This window comes from Eschscholzia californica, unplaced genomic scaffold (genome assembly GCF_041429995.1).
Source record: "Eschscholzia californica isolate CP2 unplaced genomic scaffold, dmEscCali1.0.p SCAF_6, whole genome shotgun sequence".
Lineage (NCBI taxonomy): Eukaryota > Viridiplantae > Streptophyta > Magnoliopsida > Ranunculales > Papaveraceae > Eschscholzia > Eschscholzia californica.
This window is the reverse complement of record NW_028238483.1, coordinates 38530931-38553507: the sequence shown is the minus strand read 5'-3', so window position 1 is coordinate 38553507 and position 22577 is coordinate 38530931. Positions and strand designations below refer to the sequence as shown.

At 36.4% G+C, this 22577-nt stretch overlaps 2 protein-coding genes and 1 long non-coding RNA gene across 4 annotated transcripts; 1 reads left to right on the top strand and 2 right to left on the bottom strand.

The window, feature by feature from the left end:
* Positions 1–2545: 2545 nt before the first annotated feature.
* Positions 2546–3886, top strand: LOC147534582 (Late embryogenesis abundant (LEA) hydroxyproline-rich glycoprotein family). The gene has a single exon (XM_086650887.1). It carries the CDS (start codon positions 2668–2670, stop codon positions 3301–3303), a length of 636 nt encoding a protein of 211 aa, XP_086507013.1. The 5' UTR covers positions 2546–2667; the 3' UTR covers positions 3304–3886.
* Positions 3887–13933: 10047 nt separating this feature from the next.
* On the bottom strand, positions 13934–15322 carry LOC147534581 (RING-H2 zinc finger protein). Its single transcript, XM_086649343.1, has one exon. The coding sequence runs from the start codon at positions 15091–15093 to the stop codon at positions 14197–14199; it is 897 nt and encodes a 298-aa protein (XP_086505469.1). The 5' UTR covers positions 15094–15322; the 3' UTR covers positions 13934–14196.
* A 1375-nt stretch (positions 15323–16697) lies between these two features.
* LOC147534580 (uncharacterized) lies at positions 16698–22263 on the bottom strand. Of its 2 annotated transcripts, none has more exons than XR_015227696.1 (7): positions 22129–22263; positions 21635–21711; positions 19682–19842; positions 18256–18339; positions 18027–18145; positions 17338–17419; positions 16698–17100 (listed from the first exon to the last, which is right to left on the bottom strand). It is a non-coding gene; the product is annotated as an uncharacterized LOC147534580 (long non-coding RNA). The 2 variants fall into 2 exon arrangements; XR_015227695.1 differs by having other exon boundaries at positions 22135–22202.
* Positions 22264–22577: the final 314 nt, after the last annotated feature.

The window sequence follows — 22577 nt, the reverse complement described above, 5'->3', positions numbered from 1 at the left end:
TTGTACATCTGGTTTATGTAAAGAGATATTTTTTAAGGAAGTACTCCAAAAAAAATAGTGAATAATCAAGCAAAAAGTTGATTATGATTCTTTTATCACAGCAGATTCTACGACAGAAATTGGTATTTATCGAAGATTAGCCACTATAAATAGAGCTTTTATCCAATAATTGTAAATTAGAATGATGTTGTTGTTCTTTCGTAGCTTTTGCTCTATAAAAAAATATTGACTATTGATTAGTCTCTTCCGAAATTTTATTCTCGCCCACCTTCCCTATTCTTTTACAGTGACGCAACTTAATCCAACTTCATGGCCGAATATGGTTTGAAAAGAGCACACTTCAATTTGAGCACAACGAGTTTTACAAAAGGGCACCCACTACTTTTTTTTTAGTTTTTTTTTTATTTAGGAGGGTTTTTCTTTAAGTGTCCGATTTTCACTTTCGCCCTCAAATTAAAGTTTAACGCCTTTTCGGACCATGTCTTGGTTAAGTACCATTTTCAATTTTTTAAATCTTTCTTCTAAACAATCTTTCTCCCTTAAACATAATACTAATACTTAAGTTAAACCAATTCACTCCACAAAGAGCTAAACTGCCGGTCAAAAGCCTTTTCTAGAAAAATAATTGCTGCTTTATGCATGCATTAGTTTAGCCCTTTGCTAGTTTATTGTGTTATTAAAGTCACACCCCTCACCCTGTCTTCTTTCCATATTGTTATTCGATCATAAGTTATAAGTAGTACTATCATATACAAGGCTCCATTTGTTATCGGGATTTTGTCCAGTTACAATCCCGATAGAAGTTCTGCTGAAATATGTGGACGGACAAAATTTAGAAAGAAAAAGTGAAGTGGACTATCACTCTACCACAAGCTAGCCAAGTAAAATTGGTATACAGCTGATTCAATAGCCAACATTGAATCCCATTTATTTTCTCAACGTATGTAAAGAGGTGTTGTGTTTTCACATAGACCTAATGCAAATTCAAGGCTACTCTAACTTTAACGGGATTTATATCGTTTCTGTTTGAACCTTTTATCTTTCATCGTAATAATGGTTTTGAGCTTACCCTGTTCGGCTAAGGTTTGCCTTGGGTATTCAACTTGGACCTAAAGACAATTCTTCATAAAAACTTTGGTTATAGGCAAGGCAAGCAAAAGAAGGCAGTACCCATTTGAATTAGACAATACGGTATAATTAACGCAGTTAGGTCAATAGTTAAGTCAAATTTGACTTAACCAACCCTCCACTGTCTTCTCCGGCAAAAGACTGCCTGTCGGCGACATTCAACCAATTTTTTTAGTTGAATTCGCCCACCAATGACTTTTTTACCAGAGAAGAATAGCGAGGCGGCGGGAGGCAGATAAAAAGAAGAGGTATGGGCATAACTTATAAAACTTTCCAATTGCGAAACGAACCCCCATCTTATTGTGGGAATAACTCGATATACGAAAAGACTACTCTAATAACCAAGAACAAAATATCTAGCTAGGTCATCTATACTCATTTCGAATTCCTTTTGTGTTAGATGATCATAACTTTAACACTTGCTCTCTAACTTACATCATTTTCTCTCTTTTTCCCCCTTTGTCTTTTTATTGTAAGTCTCCATCTATTTCTTCTTTCGGAGATAACTATTGTATTTCCAAATAGGAAAGATAGCAATAAAATAAGACCACACAAAATAAGAAAGTTATATATGACTATATAGTAAAGGCATCTCAATTAGGCGTAACGCTATTTAACCCGATTGAAACTGACCAAAGACCGAATAGTGATGTGGCCAGATTAAATTGGCCAACCCATTTCTCTGTCCACATAGACTAACCAATTGGAGCCGACCACAAAAGTAAAAAAACATGGCTGTTAGAATGCCATTTTTCATTATAGCTTCAATAGTCTAACAAGGCCTTTGTGCTTATGACTGAATTCTCCTGTGATAGCTCTTTGTAAAAAATTCTGTTATTTGTCTCCAACCTTAGAGAAGTTATGATAGCAAGCTTGAAATGAGAGATCGCCAGATGCTGGATCTGTTGGTAATCTGATATTTCTCTCTTTTGCAAAGAACACATCTATTTGGTATGGGAACTAAAATCTCCATGTGTTTCCTTCCTCAACATCTCCTCTCCCCATTTTGTCCGATGTTCTATTGTTTTGAACACCCCCATTATGGAAGATGGAGAGAAAGAAAAAGAAGACAGACAAAGAAAGAAGAAACATCACAAGAAAAAAGAAGGGCAAAACTAGGAGATCTTGATTTAGTTTATAGAGTCATTCAGGTAAAATAACGATCCAGATCGTAATCAAACTTTGAATCTTTTGTCTTTTAGTAAAGTAAATGTGAGTCAACATGTCATAAATTAAGTAAAAATCCTTTGTGCACATGATACTCCGGAAAAAATAAACATTCGTTACGAGCTAAAATAGCATGTTGGACAAACTAGAAAATTAAAATGGTGAATGGGTCACATATGGGGACCAAACAAAAATTAACCCTAAAGCTTTTTCATGGACACAAGGATGCATCAATAGTATATACCATATTTTAAGGATCTAGATAAGAAATATTCCAATATTAAACCCCCACACTTCTACTTCAATATCAATCTAACTTCCTCTCACTTCTCACTCTTCACTCCTTCTCTCTCCACTTTTTTCCCACTGCAAATGTCTCAACTTCTCATAAGATCACCAAAACACTGTGCCAAACAAGGTTTCCAAGTTAAAAACTTCATCAACAAAAAACTATTATATTCTTTCTTTACCTTTCTCACTACCATTCTCTCTATTGTTGTTGTTATTTGGATTTATTTAAGACCTACAAAACCAGAGTTCTTCCTTAGACAAGCTGATATTTATCAACTTAATTTTTCAGGTCCTCACCTTCTAGATTCTTCCATACAAATAACCCTAGTTTCCAAAAACCCTAACAACAAGGTGGGTATATTTTATGATCAACTTCAAGTTTATGCTTCATATAAAGGACAACAAATAACAGTTGATGAACCTTTACCCCCATTTTATCAAGGTCATGAAGATAGTAATATTTTGAGTGCTTCTTTAATGGGTATTGGTCTTCCTGTTGCCCCATCTTTTGGTTATGAAGTTAGTCGAGATCAAACGGTTGGTAAGTTAGTTTTGATCTTAAAAGTGAATGGACGGCTGAGATGGAAAGTTGGAACTTGGGTATCTGGTAGATATCGATTTAATGTTAATTGTGTTACTATTATGGATTTTGGTTCTAATGTTGGAACTGGTTTTCTGAGTTCTAAGCAAGGGAGTCAGTGTTCTACCACCATTTGATGAATGGAAAATGTTATTTGTTCCGTCTACACCCTACCGTCTCAATGACCGCCCATATAAGATAAAAGGGTAAAATCGTGATCTCACAGGTACAAAATGACGATTTTACTCATTATCTTATATGGGCAGTCATAGAGGCGGTAGGATGTAGGTGGTACGTGTAGCAGCTTTGTTGACAAATAATTATTGTACAATAATTAGCTTATAATTATTGAACTTGTCGTAGACTTATTTTTAGTATCTCTCTAGAGGTCACTTTCTTTTTTCTCTTGTTTGGTTCTATTTGGTTAATAACTACAAAAATGATATAGGGACTCCCTAACCATACTCCCAAGTGTACTCCCCCTCACATGGGATAGTGTTTTGGTCTTTTCACTCTGACAAAAAAATGTGAAAAGACTAAAATGGCCTTCTCCATGCGAGAGGGAGTACACTTGAGAGTAGGGTTTAGGGAGTCCCCCTACCACCTTTGTAATAACTAATAGTCTGATAAAGCTAGTATAGATAGGATTATTTAGAGATAAAACTAGTATACATCTCTGTAATATTGTTTTCTATTAATGAATCAAGTCTGTTTAACTTAGATGGAGTGTAGCTAGAATAATTGTGTCAATGGGTACTTGTTTACCCGAATCGGTTTTTATTTAATTTGTGTTCGGATATTAACGGGTAGTGGTAGGTTATTGTTCCGGTTCTGGGTAGTGCGATAATATCCCATAGTTAAAAAAGTAGGATAAAATGATGAATTATCATGTTTGCTTTGCAGCTTTGGATCTTACTTTGTATATGCATGAGAAAGCAAGGAAGAGTACTAGATGAGAGATGATGATGAGATTCCAAGTAGAAAGATAAATGAAGAGAGAGAGAGTTAAAGAGAGGGAAATCAGTAGATAAAGAGAAAGATGAAGGAGAGAGAGAGAGAGAAGTCATCAATAGCTTTCTTTGCCAAGGAATCTTGAAATTTTCATTCTCACCCTCCTCCATATTTCCACTTTTAATTATTGTGGAGTTTAGTTAATGGAACTACTAGATACATACTTTATAGTCATGCACAATTTGGTCCTTTTGTGTTTCCCCTTTTCTTGATTCTCTCTTTTCTTTTCTCTTTTTTTTCGACTTATCCTGTAGAGATATATACAAGTGATTTTCATCTGATTCTCAAAGCATGATTACGGGGACCAGTATCAAGAATTTTTGTAGATCGAGAATAGTAGTTTATACAAATTACATTAGTATAAATTGATGTTCCGAATAATTTGTGCATGTAACTGGAACGATTTAAAGTATGTATTCGATCGTTTTCAAGAGAACAGATAGTAGAGTAAAGTTGGTCCTTCAACTTGAGTATTGTAGTATATATATATATATCAATAAACCACTATATTGAAAAGAAAGTCTTGTAAATACCGAGACAAAAAAAAAAACATGGTTACAAAAGATGTGAGAAAAACAGCTTACAAACACACATGCTAAGAAATTGGGACTTAGGTGGTCCTGTCACCTGTGGGAACTGCCTAAATACCATTTCTCATTGTTGGGGGGCTCCACACAAAAAATAGCCCAAACAAACAATAAAAATGAGAGGTATAAAAGCATCTATAAAAGGTTTAGGTAAAATGTAAAGGCTGATAGACCTTACTTAGCAAGAGTAGTTGAATAAAGAAAAGGAAAATGTCCAGGCCACTGAACAAGTAGGCTCAGTGGGCGTGAATTTTAATTGGACGGTTGGATTCATGCCACTTTCTCTCTCTTGATGAAACAAGATAAGGGTCAATCATTGAATCTCAATTCACACCAACTTCACTGCCACGGTTTTCGGCTGCCCTATCATTGTCCTGATGGAGGCTTTGTGTTACAATTGGGTCCATTTCTGTTTAGCTCTCTCTCTCTATGCACTTCTTCATTTTTTGAAAAAATTGTTCAAGCATTAGGCCATAAATACATTTGCTGGTATTTTCCTGTGTTCCAAGTCACGTACAGCTTGATCAAAATCAAGTTGATATATACACATTCTTGGTATATTTAGTTGTTTTTGTGCTTTTAGTTGCCGAAAAAGTTTAAAATTCTTACAATACTTAGAAAAATCAAATTCATTATTTCTCCCCGTCCGAGAAACTTTAAAGTATAAAAGAAAATCAAGTCAAATATTTGTTTGAAAAATATGGTTATACTTTTAGAAAGGCTTAAAATGTCGGACATTATTGCAAAAAAGTGTCAAAGTGTTGTAGAATGATTTAGAAAACCATGGCAGCTTGAATCCCATTATCGATCTCTTCAAAGCCATGCCAGCAATGTCTTTTAGGCCATGTTTGGCGCGCGGGAATGGAATGTCATTCCCGGGAATCACATTCCCGTAATGCGATTCCTAAGAATCAGATTATTTTGGTTTAATGTTTGGTTCAACCAGGAATAGGAATTCCATTCCCGATGGATTCCTAACTTGTTGTTTGGTTTGTGTAGGAATAGGAATGTAAATTTTACGAAAGTCCTGTTATATCCTTTTACTCAAACTACATAAATTATAGGTCAACTTTGTTATATATATTTTAAATAGTATTGTCTATTCAAATTTATAGATATGAAATAATAACGTAATACACTAATTTAAGTTGTATTTAAAGATTTATTTAAAATAAATAAGGTCTCGACTAATTTTTTTAAACGTTATGAAATTGATTTTTAACGAACAAAGAGCAAGAGAGAAGAAAAAAAACTAGAGATATGGAGAGAGAGTTACGTTTGAGCGAGAGAGGGGGTGGGAGAGAGAAAGAGTGTTTGGTATGGTGGTAGTTGAAACCCTAGATTTTTAAATTTTTTTAGTAAAAATATTATGAGAATTCTAATATTTTATCAAGGATTATTTTGTCCAAAAATATTAAATGAAATCATTCCCGGGAATGGGAATCACAAACCCACCCCCCTCCCTCGGTTTGCTATTACCCCATTTCGGGGGAATCCCATTCCTCCAGGAATAGGATTCCCCCTGCATTCCCGCGAGCCAAACAATAGTCGGGAATGTGATTCCCAGGAATCACATTCCATTCCTACGCGATTCCCGCGTGCCAAACATGGCCTTACTAGTTACTTAATTACACCTAAGAAATTATTGTTGAAGACAATAAGAATATTCAAAGAGAAGAAGATGAAAGAAACACTCTAATGGAGGCAAGGGTTTTCATTAGTGAAACTAGGTTTTACAAGGAACAAATATATAGTAACATAAAAGACTAAAAGGCCCTTGAAGGGCAAATTACTAAACAACCCCTAACTATAATATATATATATATATATATATATATATATATATATATATATATATATATATTCTAACACCCTCCCTCAAACTCACGGTGCGGTGTTGAAAAGCATCGAGAGTTTGCTAGCTAAGAAACGAAAACGTGGAACCGAGTGTGACTTGGTGAACAAGTCAGCAATCTGCATAGTGGACGAGACAAACGGCAAACTGATGGTGCCTTGAGTGAAATGATGCCGAGTAAAGTGACAATCAATCTCAATGTGTTTGGTGCGTTCGTGAAAGACTGAATTATGAGCGATATGGATAGCACTTTGATTGTCACAATACATAGGAGTAGCCTCTGGAATGGAAACACCCATGTCTGCAAGTAACTCACGTAACCAAACTATCTCAGCTGTCGTAGACGCCATAGCACGATACTCAGCTTCAGTAGATGATCTAGATACAACAGTCTATTTCTTGCTCCTCCAAGAAATAAGAGAATCGCCCAAGAATACACAATAACCTGTAATAGACTTACGATCTGTGCGATCGCTCGCCCAGTCTGCATCTGAATATGCTCGCAAAGTCAAGGAAGAAGTCGATGAAAGAAGGAGACTTTGAAAGCAAGTAACTCGAAGATATCTCAGAATACGAAGAACAGCTGCCCAATGAACTGTAGTAGGTGAACCCACAAACTGGCTAACAACATGCACAGCATATGCAATATCTGGACGAGTAATAGTGAGATAAACCAAACTGCCAACAATAGTACGATATAGTGTAGGATCTGCTAAAGGAGTACCATCTGTAGAAGAATAACGAACATTAGACTCGATAGGAGAGTCGGCTGTCCGAGTATCACTGATACGAGCACGCTCAAGAATATCCGTAGTGTATTTGGACTGAGAGAGAAGGTAACCTTGCGGGGTAGAGGCTACTTCAATCCCCAAAAAGTAACGGAGAGTGCCTAGATCCTTCATTTCAAATTGGCGTGCTAGCTGCAACTTCAAAGATGCAATACCATCAATATCATCACCAGTAATAATCATGTCATCAACATACAACGACAAAAGAATGCGACCTGCAACACTATATTTGACAAAAAGAGCTGAATCATGATTGCTAGAAGCAAAGCCAAGAGATGTACCTACATGTGAGAACTTCTCAAACCAAGCTCGCGGTGCCTGTTTGAGACCATATAATGCTTTCTTAAGCTTACAAACTTCTCCAGATTTATGTGGAACACCAGGAGGAGGATTCATATAAACTTCTTCCTGAAGATCTCCATTTAAGAAAGCATTTTTAACATCCATTTGAGAGATATGCCATTGACGAACCGAAGCAACTGCAATAAGCATACGAACAGTAGTCATTTTTGCAACCGGAGCAAAAGTCTCCTCATAGTCCATCCCATACTCCTGCGAAAACCCCTTAGCAACTAGTCTTGCTTTGTACCGCTCAATAGACCCATCAGACTTTGTTTTAATTTTGTATACCCAACGAGAACCAATAGTACGTTTACCAGAGGGCAAAGGTACCAAATCCCATGTATCAGTCTTATGCAAAGCAGAGAGTTCTTCAGCCATTGCCTTTCGCCAAAGAGGATCAACAACTGCCTCCTTATAGGAAGAAGGCTCAGAGTGACAATGAATAGATGCTAAGACAGAAGTAAAAGAAGGAGAAAAGGTAGAATAAACAAAATCAGGTAACTGAGTGGACTTACGAGCACGATGAGGATAACGAGAAGGTGGATGTGCAATCTCATTAAGAGCTTGGTCAGTCGTAGGAATTGGAGGTACATCACAAGTGAGAGGAACATCAGTAACATCAGGTGCAGCAGGTTCAACATCAGTAGTAGGAGTATCACAAACATCAGAAAAAGGATCAATATGGATTAGGTTAGAGGGAGTCACATCATGAGCATTTGCAGGAATAGAAAAATAAGGTATATGCTCTAAAAATACAACATGACGAGAGACATAAAATTTATGAGCAACTAGATCATAACACCGATAACCCTTCTGACCTTCACCATAACCAAGAAATACACACATGGCAGAACGAGAAGATAACTTGCTACGCTCAACATGAGGACGAAGAACAAAACAAGTACACCCAAATACTCTTAAGGACGAGTAGTCAGGAGCATGCCCTGTCAATGCTTGAAATGGAGACAAACCTGAACAATGGGAAGTTGGAATTCTGTTAATTAAATTTACTGCAGTGAGAACAGCTTCACCCCAATACTCACTAGGAACAAAGGCAGACAATAACAAAGAACGAGCAGTTTCAACGATGTGCCGATGTTTCCTTTCAGCAACACCATTTTGCTGAGGAGTATCTGTACACGAAGATTGATGAATAGTTCCATCCATAACAAGCAACTCACGAAACCTATTTGAAGTATATTCCCCACCTAAATCACATCGAAAACACTTAATGATAGAGGAATATTGTGTTGTAACTAAGGCTCGAAACTGTTGATAAATATCATAAAATTCAGAACGATGTTTCATAAGATAAACCCAACAAAAACGAGTGTAATCATCAATAAAGGAAACATAGTATTGAGAACCTCCTTTTGTGGGAACAGGAGAAGGACCCCATACATCAGAATGAACTAGATCAAAAGGTTTAACTGAAACAGACAGACTCGGAGCAAAAGGTAAAGCGGAAAATTTTGCAAGTTTGCAACCACTACAATCAGAAATATTTTTAACTTGCAAATCCCCTAATGCACCGGTAGACACTAAATATTTCAACCTAGATGCTGAAACATGACCAAGACGAGAATGCCATAAGTAAAAACTAGAAGATGAAGGACTCAAACGGAAGGATGACAAGTCAAAAGTGGAAGATGCAACATCAGGTACTTTCAGCTCCTCTACAAAATATAATGCCCCATGCCTACGGCCTGTCCCAATCAGCTTCTGGGATTGTACATCCTGTACATAACAACCAGTAGAAGAAAATAAAACTAAACATCCCGAATCACACAACTGACTAATAGAAGCAAGATTTAGAGTAAGTTTGGGAACATGGAGAACATTCTGAAGAGATAGATTAGGTGTGACAATAGAGCCAATACCACTTAATGACATTGGTGTGCCATCAGCGGTTCGGACTGGAAGATCAGATATATGCTTTAATGAAACAAAAGATGATAACTCAGGAGACATATGACGAGAAGCGCCAGAATCTAAAATCCAAACTAAAGAAGGCATACCTGACGAAGAAATAAGAGAAGACAAACCTTCAGAAGAGGACAAGGCATGAGGTTGCATGCCTAAGAATCTCTGAAACTGATCTGAGAGTGAGTCTAATGGAGTACTAGAAGGCTTAGGAGCTAATGGGCCTTGCGGAGCAGAGGTGGACATAGCATGTGGCTGCATAGCAAGAAATTTCTGAAACATTTGAAATTGATCAACCACATTATCAGTTTTGGGCACAGAGGAAGATGAACCACTAGAACCAGACGAGTCAGATGGCGGTATAACTGCTGCGGTGTTATACTGAAAAGGCTTTTGAGGTCTCTGATTATGTTGCGACTTGTTCATTAACTTGGGGCATTGAGCCTTCCAATGACCCTTTTGCTTACAGAAGTTGCATTCGTCCATAGCAACTTTTGTATGAGGTTTGTTCTGATGATTCTGATTTGGCTTCGAATGAACAACTAACACTGTTTCAGTAGGTGTTTGAATAATGTCTTTCCTTGCTTGGTACTTGAGACGTGTCTCTTCAGCCATAAGCTCATTAACAACTTTAGCAATGGAGGGAAGTGGTTTACTATGCAAAATTGTACTACGAATTGATTCAAAATCACTACGCAAAGCCATCAAAAACTGAACCAAACGACCTTCCTCCCTACGAGCAATATAAGGAGGACAAGCCTGCAACTCTTCAGATTCTGTAAGAGCTAACTGATCCCAAAGATCAGTCATTGCAGCGTGAAATTCTTGAATGCTCTTATCTCTTTGTTCCATATTTCTAATATCAGCTTTTAACTTATACTGTGTTGCAAAGTTCGACTGTTGGAACATATCGGCTAAGTAAAACCACATCTCACGACAAGTTTGAAATTTCGCCAACTGATATCCAATAGTGTTATCTACTGAGTTATTAATCCAAGTAATGATTTTCGAATTGTTTGCTTCCCAAACCCTAGATAACTCAGCAAAATTTTCTTTCGATCTATCAATTGGTTGAGCAACAGTACCATCAATGTAATCCCACAAATATTTTCCTTTCAAAAAATTTTTCATCAAAAAACTCCAATATGAGTAATTTTTACCATTCAACCTTACACTAATAGCTTGCAATGAATTATCTTTTCCACCCTCCATTTTTCAATTTAATTCAATACCAAATATAACCAAGCAAATAACACCACCAAACAAATTAGCTAAAGAAATACAAATAAGAAGAAGAAGTGTGAAATAGCAATACCAGATCCGCGACGAGAATAGCAAAAACGAAGAGAAAATCACCCTTCAAACCCGCCAATAGTTTCCAAATCCCCCAAATAAAACGCCCAACAAATTAATTCCAAACCACAATACCTTCAAAACTGAAATTAATTCCAAACCAAACCACAGTACCTTCAATACTGCCAATTAATTCCAAATCTCTAAACCAAACCACCCAACAAATTAATTCCAAACCACTACAACACCATTCAAAATGGCCAATTCAAATGTGCCAATTTAATTCCAAACCTCCAAACGAAAAGTGCCAATTTAATTCCAAACCTCCAAACCAAACCGCCCAATAGTGGAAACGGCCAATTATTTCCAAACTACCAACATCGTTCCTTTCTAAAACCAAAATCCAAAATCGCCAATAATCACCACTAACCTACCATGACCGCTTTGAAGGTGATATTACCAACCTAGATCTTCAAATCTTAAAGGCTCTAATACCATGTTGAAGACAATAAGAATATTCAAAGAGAAGAAGATGAAAGAAATACTCTAATGGAGGCAAGGGTTTTCATTAGTGAAACTAGGTTTTACAAGGAACAAATATATAGTAACATAAAAGACTAAAAGGCCCTTGAAGGGCAAATTACTAAACAACCCCTAACTATAATATATATATTCTAACAATTATCACATTAATCATTTGGTTAAATTGATTAGTTTTCAAGATGAATTTGAAAATTCCATGTATTTTGTACAAAAAGCGAAAGAGAAAGGCATGCTAGACTAATCACGTACTAAATTTTCTACTAAACTTGATTTGTACAAAAAATTTGTGAGAGTTTTCCTTTCCATTTGCAATTGCTAAGGTTTCCACCCCTAACTGGTGCCGCCATAAACACAAGGATTCGCAACGTCTTGTGAAAATTGCAATAATTTCATGGAGCAATTGCAGAATACGGTTTCTCATGAACATTCGTGACAGTTATTGCACACAATTGTGACTGTTTCTGTCCCTTATACAAGCTACTGTCCTCCAATCCTCTCTCTGTAGGTTACTAAGATCTTCAACAGAGTTCAACAAAAAACTCAACCCAACTACAAATTGTGAAACAGACAAAAATAACTTGGCAAAATACAAAAGGGTAAATTTTGGGAAAGCCATAAGGTGTTCCATAAAATCTTATAAACGAGTATTTCAGTTTGACTTTATTTTTGAGTTTAAGAATTGTGGCCAGGTTGAGAAGTTCGGTATAGAATTTTCAGTGAGCTTTTAGAGGAGATCTATAAGAAATAATGAGTTTGTCTTATAGTTCCATTTTTGAGTATTAGCATGGAAAAGAGTTAATGTTGGGGTTTATCTGCCCCCAACTGGCTCACAATACAAACTGGAATTTGACTAGAGTTCCCTACATTACTTTCATTTGATATGAGAGCTTCTTTTGATAGAGTATGAGCCGCACAATTAAGATTTCTTGAGCAGTAAGTGAATTCTATATCATGTAGTTTATTGAGTTCGGATAGTATATCAGTCATTATTGGACGAATTCTCCATGAAATACTCTTCTCGGTCGATAGACAACTATTAATCACCACCATCGCATCACCTTCAACAATAGGTGGAAATTGGTTCACTTGTTTCACTTCACTAAATTCAATGTCAATTGTGCCGCTTTTGCTTCAGCCTCTAACGAACAAGATGCCGCAATCTTACTAGTTTCAGCTGCTACAAAATTTCCATTAGAGTCCCTACACACCACTGCTGTTGTTGCCTTTCCATGAATGAAGACAACATCAAAATTGAATTTCACTCCTCCTGCTTTCGGTGCTTGCCACACCTATGGCGTTTCGTCATTCTTCTCCCTTCTAGTCAGTCTATTGGGACCATTGTCGGTATCTTTAAAATCATTGTGCATTAGTTTTGCTGCACGAATAATGCCTCCAATAGACGGTTTTATTCCTTCAAACAACCATTTATTTCTCGCCTTCCATATAAACCACACAATATAAAGTTTCTCCATACTTGCATCTTCTTCTCTGCTTCTTTCAATCCATTCACATAGTATATCAACGAATCTTGACTCATCGGCAATCCTTATGTCTAAGGAATAAGAAGCCCATATTTCTTTCGCCATTTTGCGCCGTTTGAATATATGATCAACATTCTCATCTTCTTCCAGACACCATGTACATGTTTTTGATGTATGGTCCCTAAACCTGAGTGTTCTCTTCTTTGTGGGTAGTGCATTGTGAAAAATTCTCCATAAGAAAAAATTTACCCTCGGAGCAACCTGTACTTTCTTCCAGAATTTGTGCCATGTTAATCCATTTGATAACTCCATATGGAAAGACGTTGTTGGCTTCGCTTGTGCAGAATGCAGAAAGTAATCCTTTAAGCCAACTTTTGTTAGGTCCAAATCTAATGCTCTCTAACATGTGCCAGAGCTAGTATTTTAGGGAAAGGTTGTCGGTACTCCGTAACAACAGTTGTCCATAGAGGAGTGGTGAGTGACTCCTATTGGCATGGCAGGCATAAGCATTTGAGTAATGCTAGAAGAAGCTACACGTCAAAGTCTACTCCAGACGTGCCAAAATCAACGGTCTCTATTTCTGAGTCAACTCTCTTTCTCACTCTTGATAAACTTTTTCACTCTCGATTGACAGTTGTTTCCTGTTTACCCCCTGGTTAGGTCTACTTTTGTAGTCTCTTCTATAGTTTTCCTAAGCATTATTCCTCGTTGCTTGGGCAATTAGATCTTGGGCAATCCTTTTCTTGCAAACACATTTTGAGCGAGTTAGGTCCAATGAGCTCTAACATCCAGTAGTGTGTACTTGTATCTAGTTTGATCTATTGGTGGCTAAAGGGAGACATAACAAACATACAAACACCATAAACCAAAATGGTGAATATTCTTTTTACACAATAGAGTTGTAGAGAAGCAATCGAGATAGGAAAGAGTTTTTCTGCATAAAATTTGAACTCTGAAAGCAAAAATTACTTCAATTATAGACTTATAGTTCAATATGAGTTTGTATTCAACTTTAGCACATATATAAATCTATATCTATAAACTTCATTATTCTCATACTAATTCAATCTTTTAATGACACATCAAATTTAAAGATCAAAACTGAATCATCAAACATAAACAAAAAATAGGGTATATATATGTTCAATAATAAGTTGGGGCCTTTGGGGTTCCAAGTTTCATTACCTTAGATGAAGATCAAATTGAATCAGATCTGACTGACCCATTTCCAAAAATGCTTTCTCACATTCACTGCTTTCTCTGTAACTTCAACTTCACTACTCTCATTATATTCATCTTCTTCAGTAACAAATTCTTCTTCTGGTAATCCTTCAATTGAAGCATCAACTGAATGTAATACATAACAAGCTGGTAAACCCGGATAAGAAATCGAAACCCTTTCTTCGATTTTCTTCTTATATGACCCATTAACAATCTTTACAACTTTATCAGTATCTGAAACCCTAATTATTGATCCAAGTTCTTCTTTAATTGCCCTAAATACTGCATCTTCAACTGTTTCATTGGGTTTCATTTTTTCTGATAAGGGTCGATTCCTTTCCCTATATGTACCATCAGTTAATTCTTGATGTGATTCAATTAACATTCTTCCATTAGAATCGAATATTTTGACTGAAACTACATGAACAGTTCGAATTGGAGGTATTGAATCGACTAGAAAAGTTTCGCCTTCAGAAAGTTCGAGCCAAAGATTATGAACATTTTTTGTACCAGGTTTGATACCCCAAGTTGAAAAAGAATCAGATGGTAATCTGGATTTGAGCCAATTAGAGAGAGAAAGTGGAGTTGAGAATTGATTAGGGTTTGATTTGGTTTGAGACATAATAAGATTAGGGTTTTTGATGAGAAGGCGACGAGGGTTGTGAGAGAAAGAAAAAGGTGGGATTTTGAAGGAGAGAGAATATGATTTGGAGGTAGAAGAAGTGGAAGATGAGAAGAGGAAGAGGGCAGAGAGAGCTGTGAGGAAGAAATCAGGTACTAAAGATGTGGGTTTTTGGGGATGAAGACGAGGAAGAGATATAAGGGGTTTGGTTGGATTAGGGTTGTTGATTTTTGGGATTGGCGAAGGTCCAGGAGGAGACATTAATGGTGGATTTTCTTGTTTTCTGTTATGAAGAGATTAATGTTATTCTGGTTATGTTCCATCTGAAGAAGACGATGATGATTGAAGGGATAATGTGAGGATATCTATCTATCTATCTTGTGTTCCTAATCCTATGGGAATTGTGGTTCTTGTAACTCCTATTTTGATTTTAAGAAAGTCCTCTGTCATGACCACCAGAAATCCTATCTTGACCCAATCGTAATGAGACTCTAGTTTATGGGTAGCAAGTTAGCCCTAAACAAATCTAATATGCTTATGATAAAGAGCGTAAGAGGTCAACATTTGGTAAGGTGGATAATGTTGATTTAAACTCAAAAAAATCTTGAGGTCACATATTGAAGAGGTTAATTTCGTTATTTATTGAGCTTGTGTTATCAAAGGTATAAATAATAAGTTTGACTTTAACCTCTTTACTATGTTGTTGGGTCCAAATGTCTTTGAAATGATAGTTAATAAGCTTTTTCAATTTATGATGCAATATATTCATTGTTGGAATCAAAGCTAATTTAGCTTGACCCGACTCGTCAAACTCAAAAGTAGAGTGCACCATTGCGCTAATGTCGTCGAGCTTTTCAATTTAGAGTCAATAACCAATCAAATCCGATTACAGGTGAATGAAAAATTCAAGTGTAAAATTCAGACAAAGTTCGGTAAACTCGGGTTAAACGACAAAAAAAGGCAAATCCATTTTGGGGACATTGGGACGCCACCTTCAAACCCCAACATTCAACCAAAAATTATGGAAAACCCATATGAAAGGTTTCTTTGTCAAAGACATCATAAGTATGGACTGAGGGTTTCTTTGTCAAAGACATCATAAGTGGTCCCAAATGAAGGGTTTCTTCGTCTGATCCCAGACGAAGAAATATGGACTGAGGGTTTGATGAAGAGACCTGGATCTAGGGTTACCAACCCTGATTCCATATCAGATTTCGGTGAAGGGAAACTCCCTTTACCGGAACTGAGGGTAGAAAAGAGAGACGAGAAAAAGGAGAAAGTAGAACTAAACAAATTGAAGGTTGAAGATTGTCGGCCAGAAAGTGTCACCCTATTGCCTCCAAGAGTCACTACATTCATTAACACATCATAAGTATAAATACATGAACGGGATAAGTTTATATAAAAATTGTCAAAGACATCTTAGATCCTAAAGTCAAATAAAAAAACCCTTAGACTATTCTATAAAGTTTGAAAGTCATTCCAACCTTTACTTTATTTATACCCCTTAACTTAACACAAGTTAATAAACCATAGATTTCATCTCCACCATGAATCAAACCTCTGACCTCTGAATTTTCAGAATACATACACAACCAACTGAGTAACCAGTTGTTGGCTGCTGGCTTAGATGTGCGCTCATCCAACTAAAAAGTAGCCCTATATATATGTATATATATACACACAATTTGGTTTCCGGGCTAATAATACTGCACCAATCTACGGTATCTACCAGACGAAATTTACCTGCATGATTTCATAATAAACTGCCGAAGTACATGACTACGTGTTTAGATCATGGTGATATTAAAGTGCAAAGTGCATAAACTCTTCAACACATATATAAAATTAGTAATAATCTCATATTTTGGTGGCTCAAAAGGGAAAAAAAGTTTTCATTTATTCTCAGTGAGGATTATGTCTGGTTCCAAGATAAAGACTTACCAAAACTTCAGGCTGTCCCATCATTTCCATGTTCAATCTACAGATCACATTCACAAATGGGACAAGTACAGTTTCCCTCGTCAATCCATTTATGTATACATCTTTTGTGAAACACATGATCGCAACGAGGCTCTCTGATCTGGTCGCCTTCCTTGAAACATTCTAAGCAGATGAAACAAGTTGGTTCATTATCGCCCTCTTCCTCATTTCCTTTTTTCTTCAAATATTCGAATTTGACCACCCAAAGCTTATCCTTGCGGAATTGGCGGTAACCATCACGGGCATCCTCTTTTATAGTTGGTATCGATTTCCCTTTGATCTTTTCTGCAAATTTAAGAAGCTAATGGATATCAGTATCTATCCTTATTCCTTCGTTCATATCTTCTCTCAATGTTACCTAGCTCACACTAAATGGACCACGTGATAATGGAGTCGATATAGCATTGCCTGTTTGCCTTATTAAGCGACATGAAAAGGTTCAGATACGAGGACTGAACTTTAACGCTCGTCGTGTGAGATGGAAAATGAAAATAGAAAACAAGACTGTGAGCCGCTTCTTACCTCCATATGATGTTCCTTCATCACCCCGAGGACTTCCTCCACAATGTCGAATCAACACACTCACTCTTGCTAAATAATCCGACTGATAAAAATTAAAATGCATAGACATAATAGTGAGCAAGTTCAGCAACAAAATGAAGTTTTAGACAAAATAATATCAAATATAATAGTTTGAACGGTTATAGAGACAACTTGCAAGAACTTTGGAGATGAAGGGCCGATCTCGTGAAGAACGGGCCTGCAAGTACATGAGTAGGTCTCAAGACCACTCAATGGTCCATGCGGGCGGCTAGAAGCTCCATTAATCCTTAACTAGTTCTAGTAGTTCTCTTCTAGTTTCCATTTTTGAGTTGGATTTTCCTTTAGAACCGTGGTTACTATGTCTAGTTGTTCACACTTTTGGACTGATCTTAGTAATTGCATTACGCGGAAATATCTTCCAGTGTATCAACTATTAAGCACCTTGACCACGCGACCGAAGGCGGAACCACCAACTCACTTGTTGGAACATAACTTTCTTATTCCCGGAAGGTTGAACACCCACATGGTGTTATGTAAAAAAGATGGATACAGCATTTGAACCAATTAAGTATAGATATCGGAATAAAGCAAGTAAGAAACACGAGTGAATGTTGTTCTACTTTTTTTTAGGTGAACATGAAAGTAAATTAGACAAGCGAAAGAGTTACCAAAGTTGAGGCATTGTCGTAGGCAATTTTCTCAAAATCTTGCAGCAATTTTCACAAGTTTAGGCATTGCATCCCGGGCATCGCCCAAAATTGCAATCTTTAGAACCAATGATCGAGCCCTAAACATGGAAACAATATTATGAGTAAGCATCAATTAGGGTAAGTTTGATTGTAGTACAATTGTTTAATAAAGCACTTCAAACGCATATATAAAAGAAATATTTCTTACATATAATTGATATATTTGTCTCTTGCGGCTTGGGTATATGCGGTTTTCCAATCATTTGCACTCATGTTGAAGAAAACTTTTTCCCTGCAAATTCTATGAAAAATATTAGAAAGGACAATCATGTTAAGGTTTAAGTGTATCTTTTCCAATCATTTGAGAAAGCGGGGTTGTTCAACCCCTAATAGGTGCCCGTTGTGCAAGAAAGATGAGGAATCAGGTCCACACCTATTTATTCATTGCGACATAGCCTACCATGTGTGGCGATATTTTATTGACTCGCTGGGATTCTCGTGGGTAACCCCAGCCTCAGTCTCAGATCTATTGGCAGCGTGGGGAGGATACAAAGGGAGAAACCCGGTCATGAACATGATTCCAAAGGCGATTCTTTGGGCCATTTGGAAATCTAGGAACACGGCGATTTTTTCCAATAAGTCGGGGACAACGGAAGATATAATATTTTCAGCCAAATGCTTTGTGTACCATTGGAGTCGTAACATGCCAAGGGTTAAATATAGAGGGTTCTCGGACATCGTGGGAAATTGGGGGGCGTTTATCTTGTCGATGTAGAATCGCTCTCTTGAGGGTCGAGGGTCTCGGGTCTCTGTATTGGTTGTGTCTTTTTTCTCCCTTTTGGTTTTGCTTCCTTTGTTTTCTTTTCTTTCTTTGGGCTCGGCTTTGGTGCCTTGGCGATTTTTTATCGCAGCTTCCGCCTTTTTAGGCTTGTAAATCCTTTGTTTTTCTCTTTTCTAATTCAATCATATTATTCAAAAAAAAAAAAGTGTATCTTTTAAATCAAGACATATAATGTAAACACTATAGTATGGGTTCTTAAATCACCTCTAACATGAACTTGAGAAGTCGGAAAATCATAACCTAAAACTTAAAATGGCTCAATTACTAACCTATCTAACAAAAATGAAAATAAATTTTTTGACATAATTCATCAATAGAAATGAACTTTTTCCCTTTAAACTTTTCAGAACTTGGAATTGGGAAACGGCTAATAATGTGAAAGCAGAACACTAAATAAATCACATATTCATCAAAATATCTTTCATTACTTTTACAAAGAAAGATCTTTCCAAAAATCAAACGATAGTAATCACGAACTACAATTAACACAGGTCTAGTCTTACAATGAATCAAGAAGAAAGAACAAGGAATCATTACTTACAAAGTTCAAGAGATAGGAGGAGAGAATTGTGAGTGAGGGAGTGCGAAAATGGCATATTAGAACTAATATAACCCTGTTTTTGTTTGCATTTAATGATATCGGCCGTGAGTTAATAAAGTCAAGGCAGAAGCCTTTTTTATCAAAATTACAAGGAAAGTTATAACTGCAAATTTGAAAAATGGCATTCAAAATTGTAATTATCTTAATGAAAATTTTCGTACTTAATATTTACTAATAAAGTTAAAGGCATACCTTGAATAACCATAACCAAAACTGGGCCTCTCTGATCTTATCCTCTTTCTTTAAAGATCTAAGCAAACCGAACAAACTGGGTCGTTGTCATCTTCCTTCCTCCTCAATATAGCCAAACAGTCACTGTATTTCATCACCCGAAAGCTTCTCTGCGGTTGCATCTGGATAAAGAACAAATTCTGGTTTCAGCTTACTATTGAACAGGGTGATACTCTTGCTCAGAGTATTCCTGCAACTTAAAGTTAATTACTTAATTTCGAAAAATTGATGAAACATTTTAGGTGTTCAATGAGTTTTATATAGCTAGTGTGCTTTGACTAATGCGACCACATTATCGGATAACATGACCTGATGGCTGCTTTAGTATCAACGTGTCTCTACAGTCGAAGAATGAAAAAACTGCTAAGGTTTACAAGGACTGATAGGTCGGGGTTGTGGAGTGAAACACATGAAAAATCCAATTACGTGCAAGTTATAATAAACCATTTTATGCAACTTCTATTGATTCGTTAACGGAATTTCGATACAAGTGTGAGAATAGTCCCACATGGGAGAATGGGTAACTAGCAATCAAGAATATAAAGTATAGGTCCTCTCCACTCATTGCCAATTGGTTTTGAGTTGGATGGCCACAAACTTAACAACAAGCTGGTAAGTTAAAATTGTAAATTTTGAGCTTTTGCTTCATTAACCAGCATTTTCAGACTTTGCTCCAAACATAATCAGATTGAAGAATCAGAGAGTGCATAAATGAAATATGTAACCTAAGTGATGAAAGCAAGTTGAGCAACAAAATGAAGTTCGAATGAACTATGAAGTCACGGCGATGCTGTTTCTTTTTTTAAAGCAAAAATAGAATGTATAAGATTCAAACGCGCCAAGATGGAACCTGAGTACACGAAGGAAGGGAACGCAAATAGCAAACAAAATGAGAGAACACAATGGTACTATCAAATTGTAAAGCATTTGCGGAAGTGAATTTAGCTTCGATGTATGAAGGTTAAACTTTTTTTTTTTTTTGAATTGTTAGCGTGTGCCTCGAACCCTTGACCTCTAGGTGGAAGATTATACCTCTTACCACTCAAACCAAGGGTTGTTGGCAAGGTTAAACTTACTATGAGCTATTTTCAAATCTGTGAATGAGATGCATTAATACGAATACACTTCAAATCGGGGAGCATTTAACTAATAGAACAAATATGACTTACTTCACGGAAATTCAAAGATATAAATTAAGATGATATATTTAGATAGACTAGTTCGTAAGCTTAGTTGTTACAAATACCAAAGAAATAAAGGAAACATCAAGTTAATGACATTAAGTGACTAAATAAGTGAAGACGAGTTTGTATTGTTGAATTTCTAAAATGGAATGATTTGCTTATAAAAAGTTATTAATCATACATGGAACTCAGCTACCTTTAACAACATCCGGTACCTAGACATGACTATGAAATCCTTACTTTGAAAGTTACATACTTACATTTGCATTTATCTGTATCGGTTCATCACGATTTTTGTACTACACGGGTATTCAAATTCTACGTGACTCATGAAACTAAAGAGGTTCACATTGATACTCGATCAAATTTTAATAATGTCCCGGCATGCTGCATTTTGCTCGAGAGAGCGTTAAGGTCGTTTTTTGGACTCAAATCTGACTCGGGACCTAATGGGTTTGCGTTAGATTTCAGACAGTTATTATTTTCTTCGACTTTTGGGGTTTCTAATTCGTCCAAATGGTTGACTCAGACACTCAATTGATTTGGTTCTTATTAAACCGAACACTTCAGTCCGGTTTAAGAGTGTATTGTCTGAAATAACTTACAATGACTAAATAAGTCAGACTCAATCAAGTAACACTCAGACAGTTTTGCATTCTACCAAACCATACAAATCAAGGCCCTAGACAGCTTAAGAATGTCAAACTGTCAATGAACTAAAAAATCTTACAATTCGTCGACAACTTGGGTATTTTGGCCAGGCCGGTTCTCCCATCATTAAAATCCTTGTTGAAGAAAATCCCATTCCTGAAATGTCAATGAAATCTTAAAAGGAAGAACAAGCAGTTTAAATTAAAGTTCAAAAATCAACAAAAGATTATGATAACTTGTGAAGTTATTAGGTTTCCAAATAACCCATACAGTAAAATAAAAACAGAAACTTGATATTCAATAATGGTAAAAAAATGTTTTGGGGATTATTAAAATTGGAAGGAAAAACTCTTTTGATTCACCTTATTGTATTTAATCGTTATCTTATGAAGTTGAAGATTTTTTAACATGCATCAAAATGAAATAAAAAGACCAAAGTAAAAAAGATTTGATTATTTGTAATCGTAAAGGATTAATTAATTATGATACAAACAACAAATAGAACATGAAATTAGGGTTGGGGATTGATTGAATTAATCTCAAGAACATAAAAGAATGAGAGAGAGCACAAACCCTTACAGTGTTTCTGTAGGCAAAATAGCTCATGGTTATCGTTTGATAACCTCAAGCCTCAAAACTGACTCGGGAAGGGGAATTACTCAAATCCCACCTTTTCATAATACACATTGCTGAAACCTCCACCTTTTCATAACATACATTACTGAAACTCCCAACTTATCAGAAGTCTAAGAACATGTTTTTAAAAAGAAAATAACTCTTTCGCTAAGGCCGGGTAGCCCACTTGACAATGCATCTACTTCCCAGCAAGGTCATTTGGGTGTTTTAAATTACTATTGTCAAATTATTGTCCAAATCACTGGTTTATGGAATATCGGACTGTTTAATTTCGGGTTTACATCATGTCACTATCCAAAAGGAATATACCATTACGAGGTACTCAAGCGAGCGTCACATTTGGATGTTGTCTACTTGAACGCATCAATGCCAAGACCCAATATTGA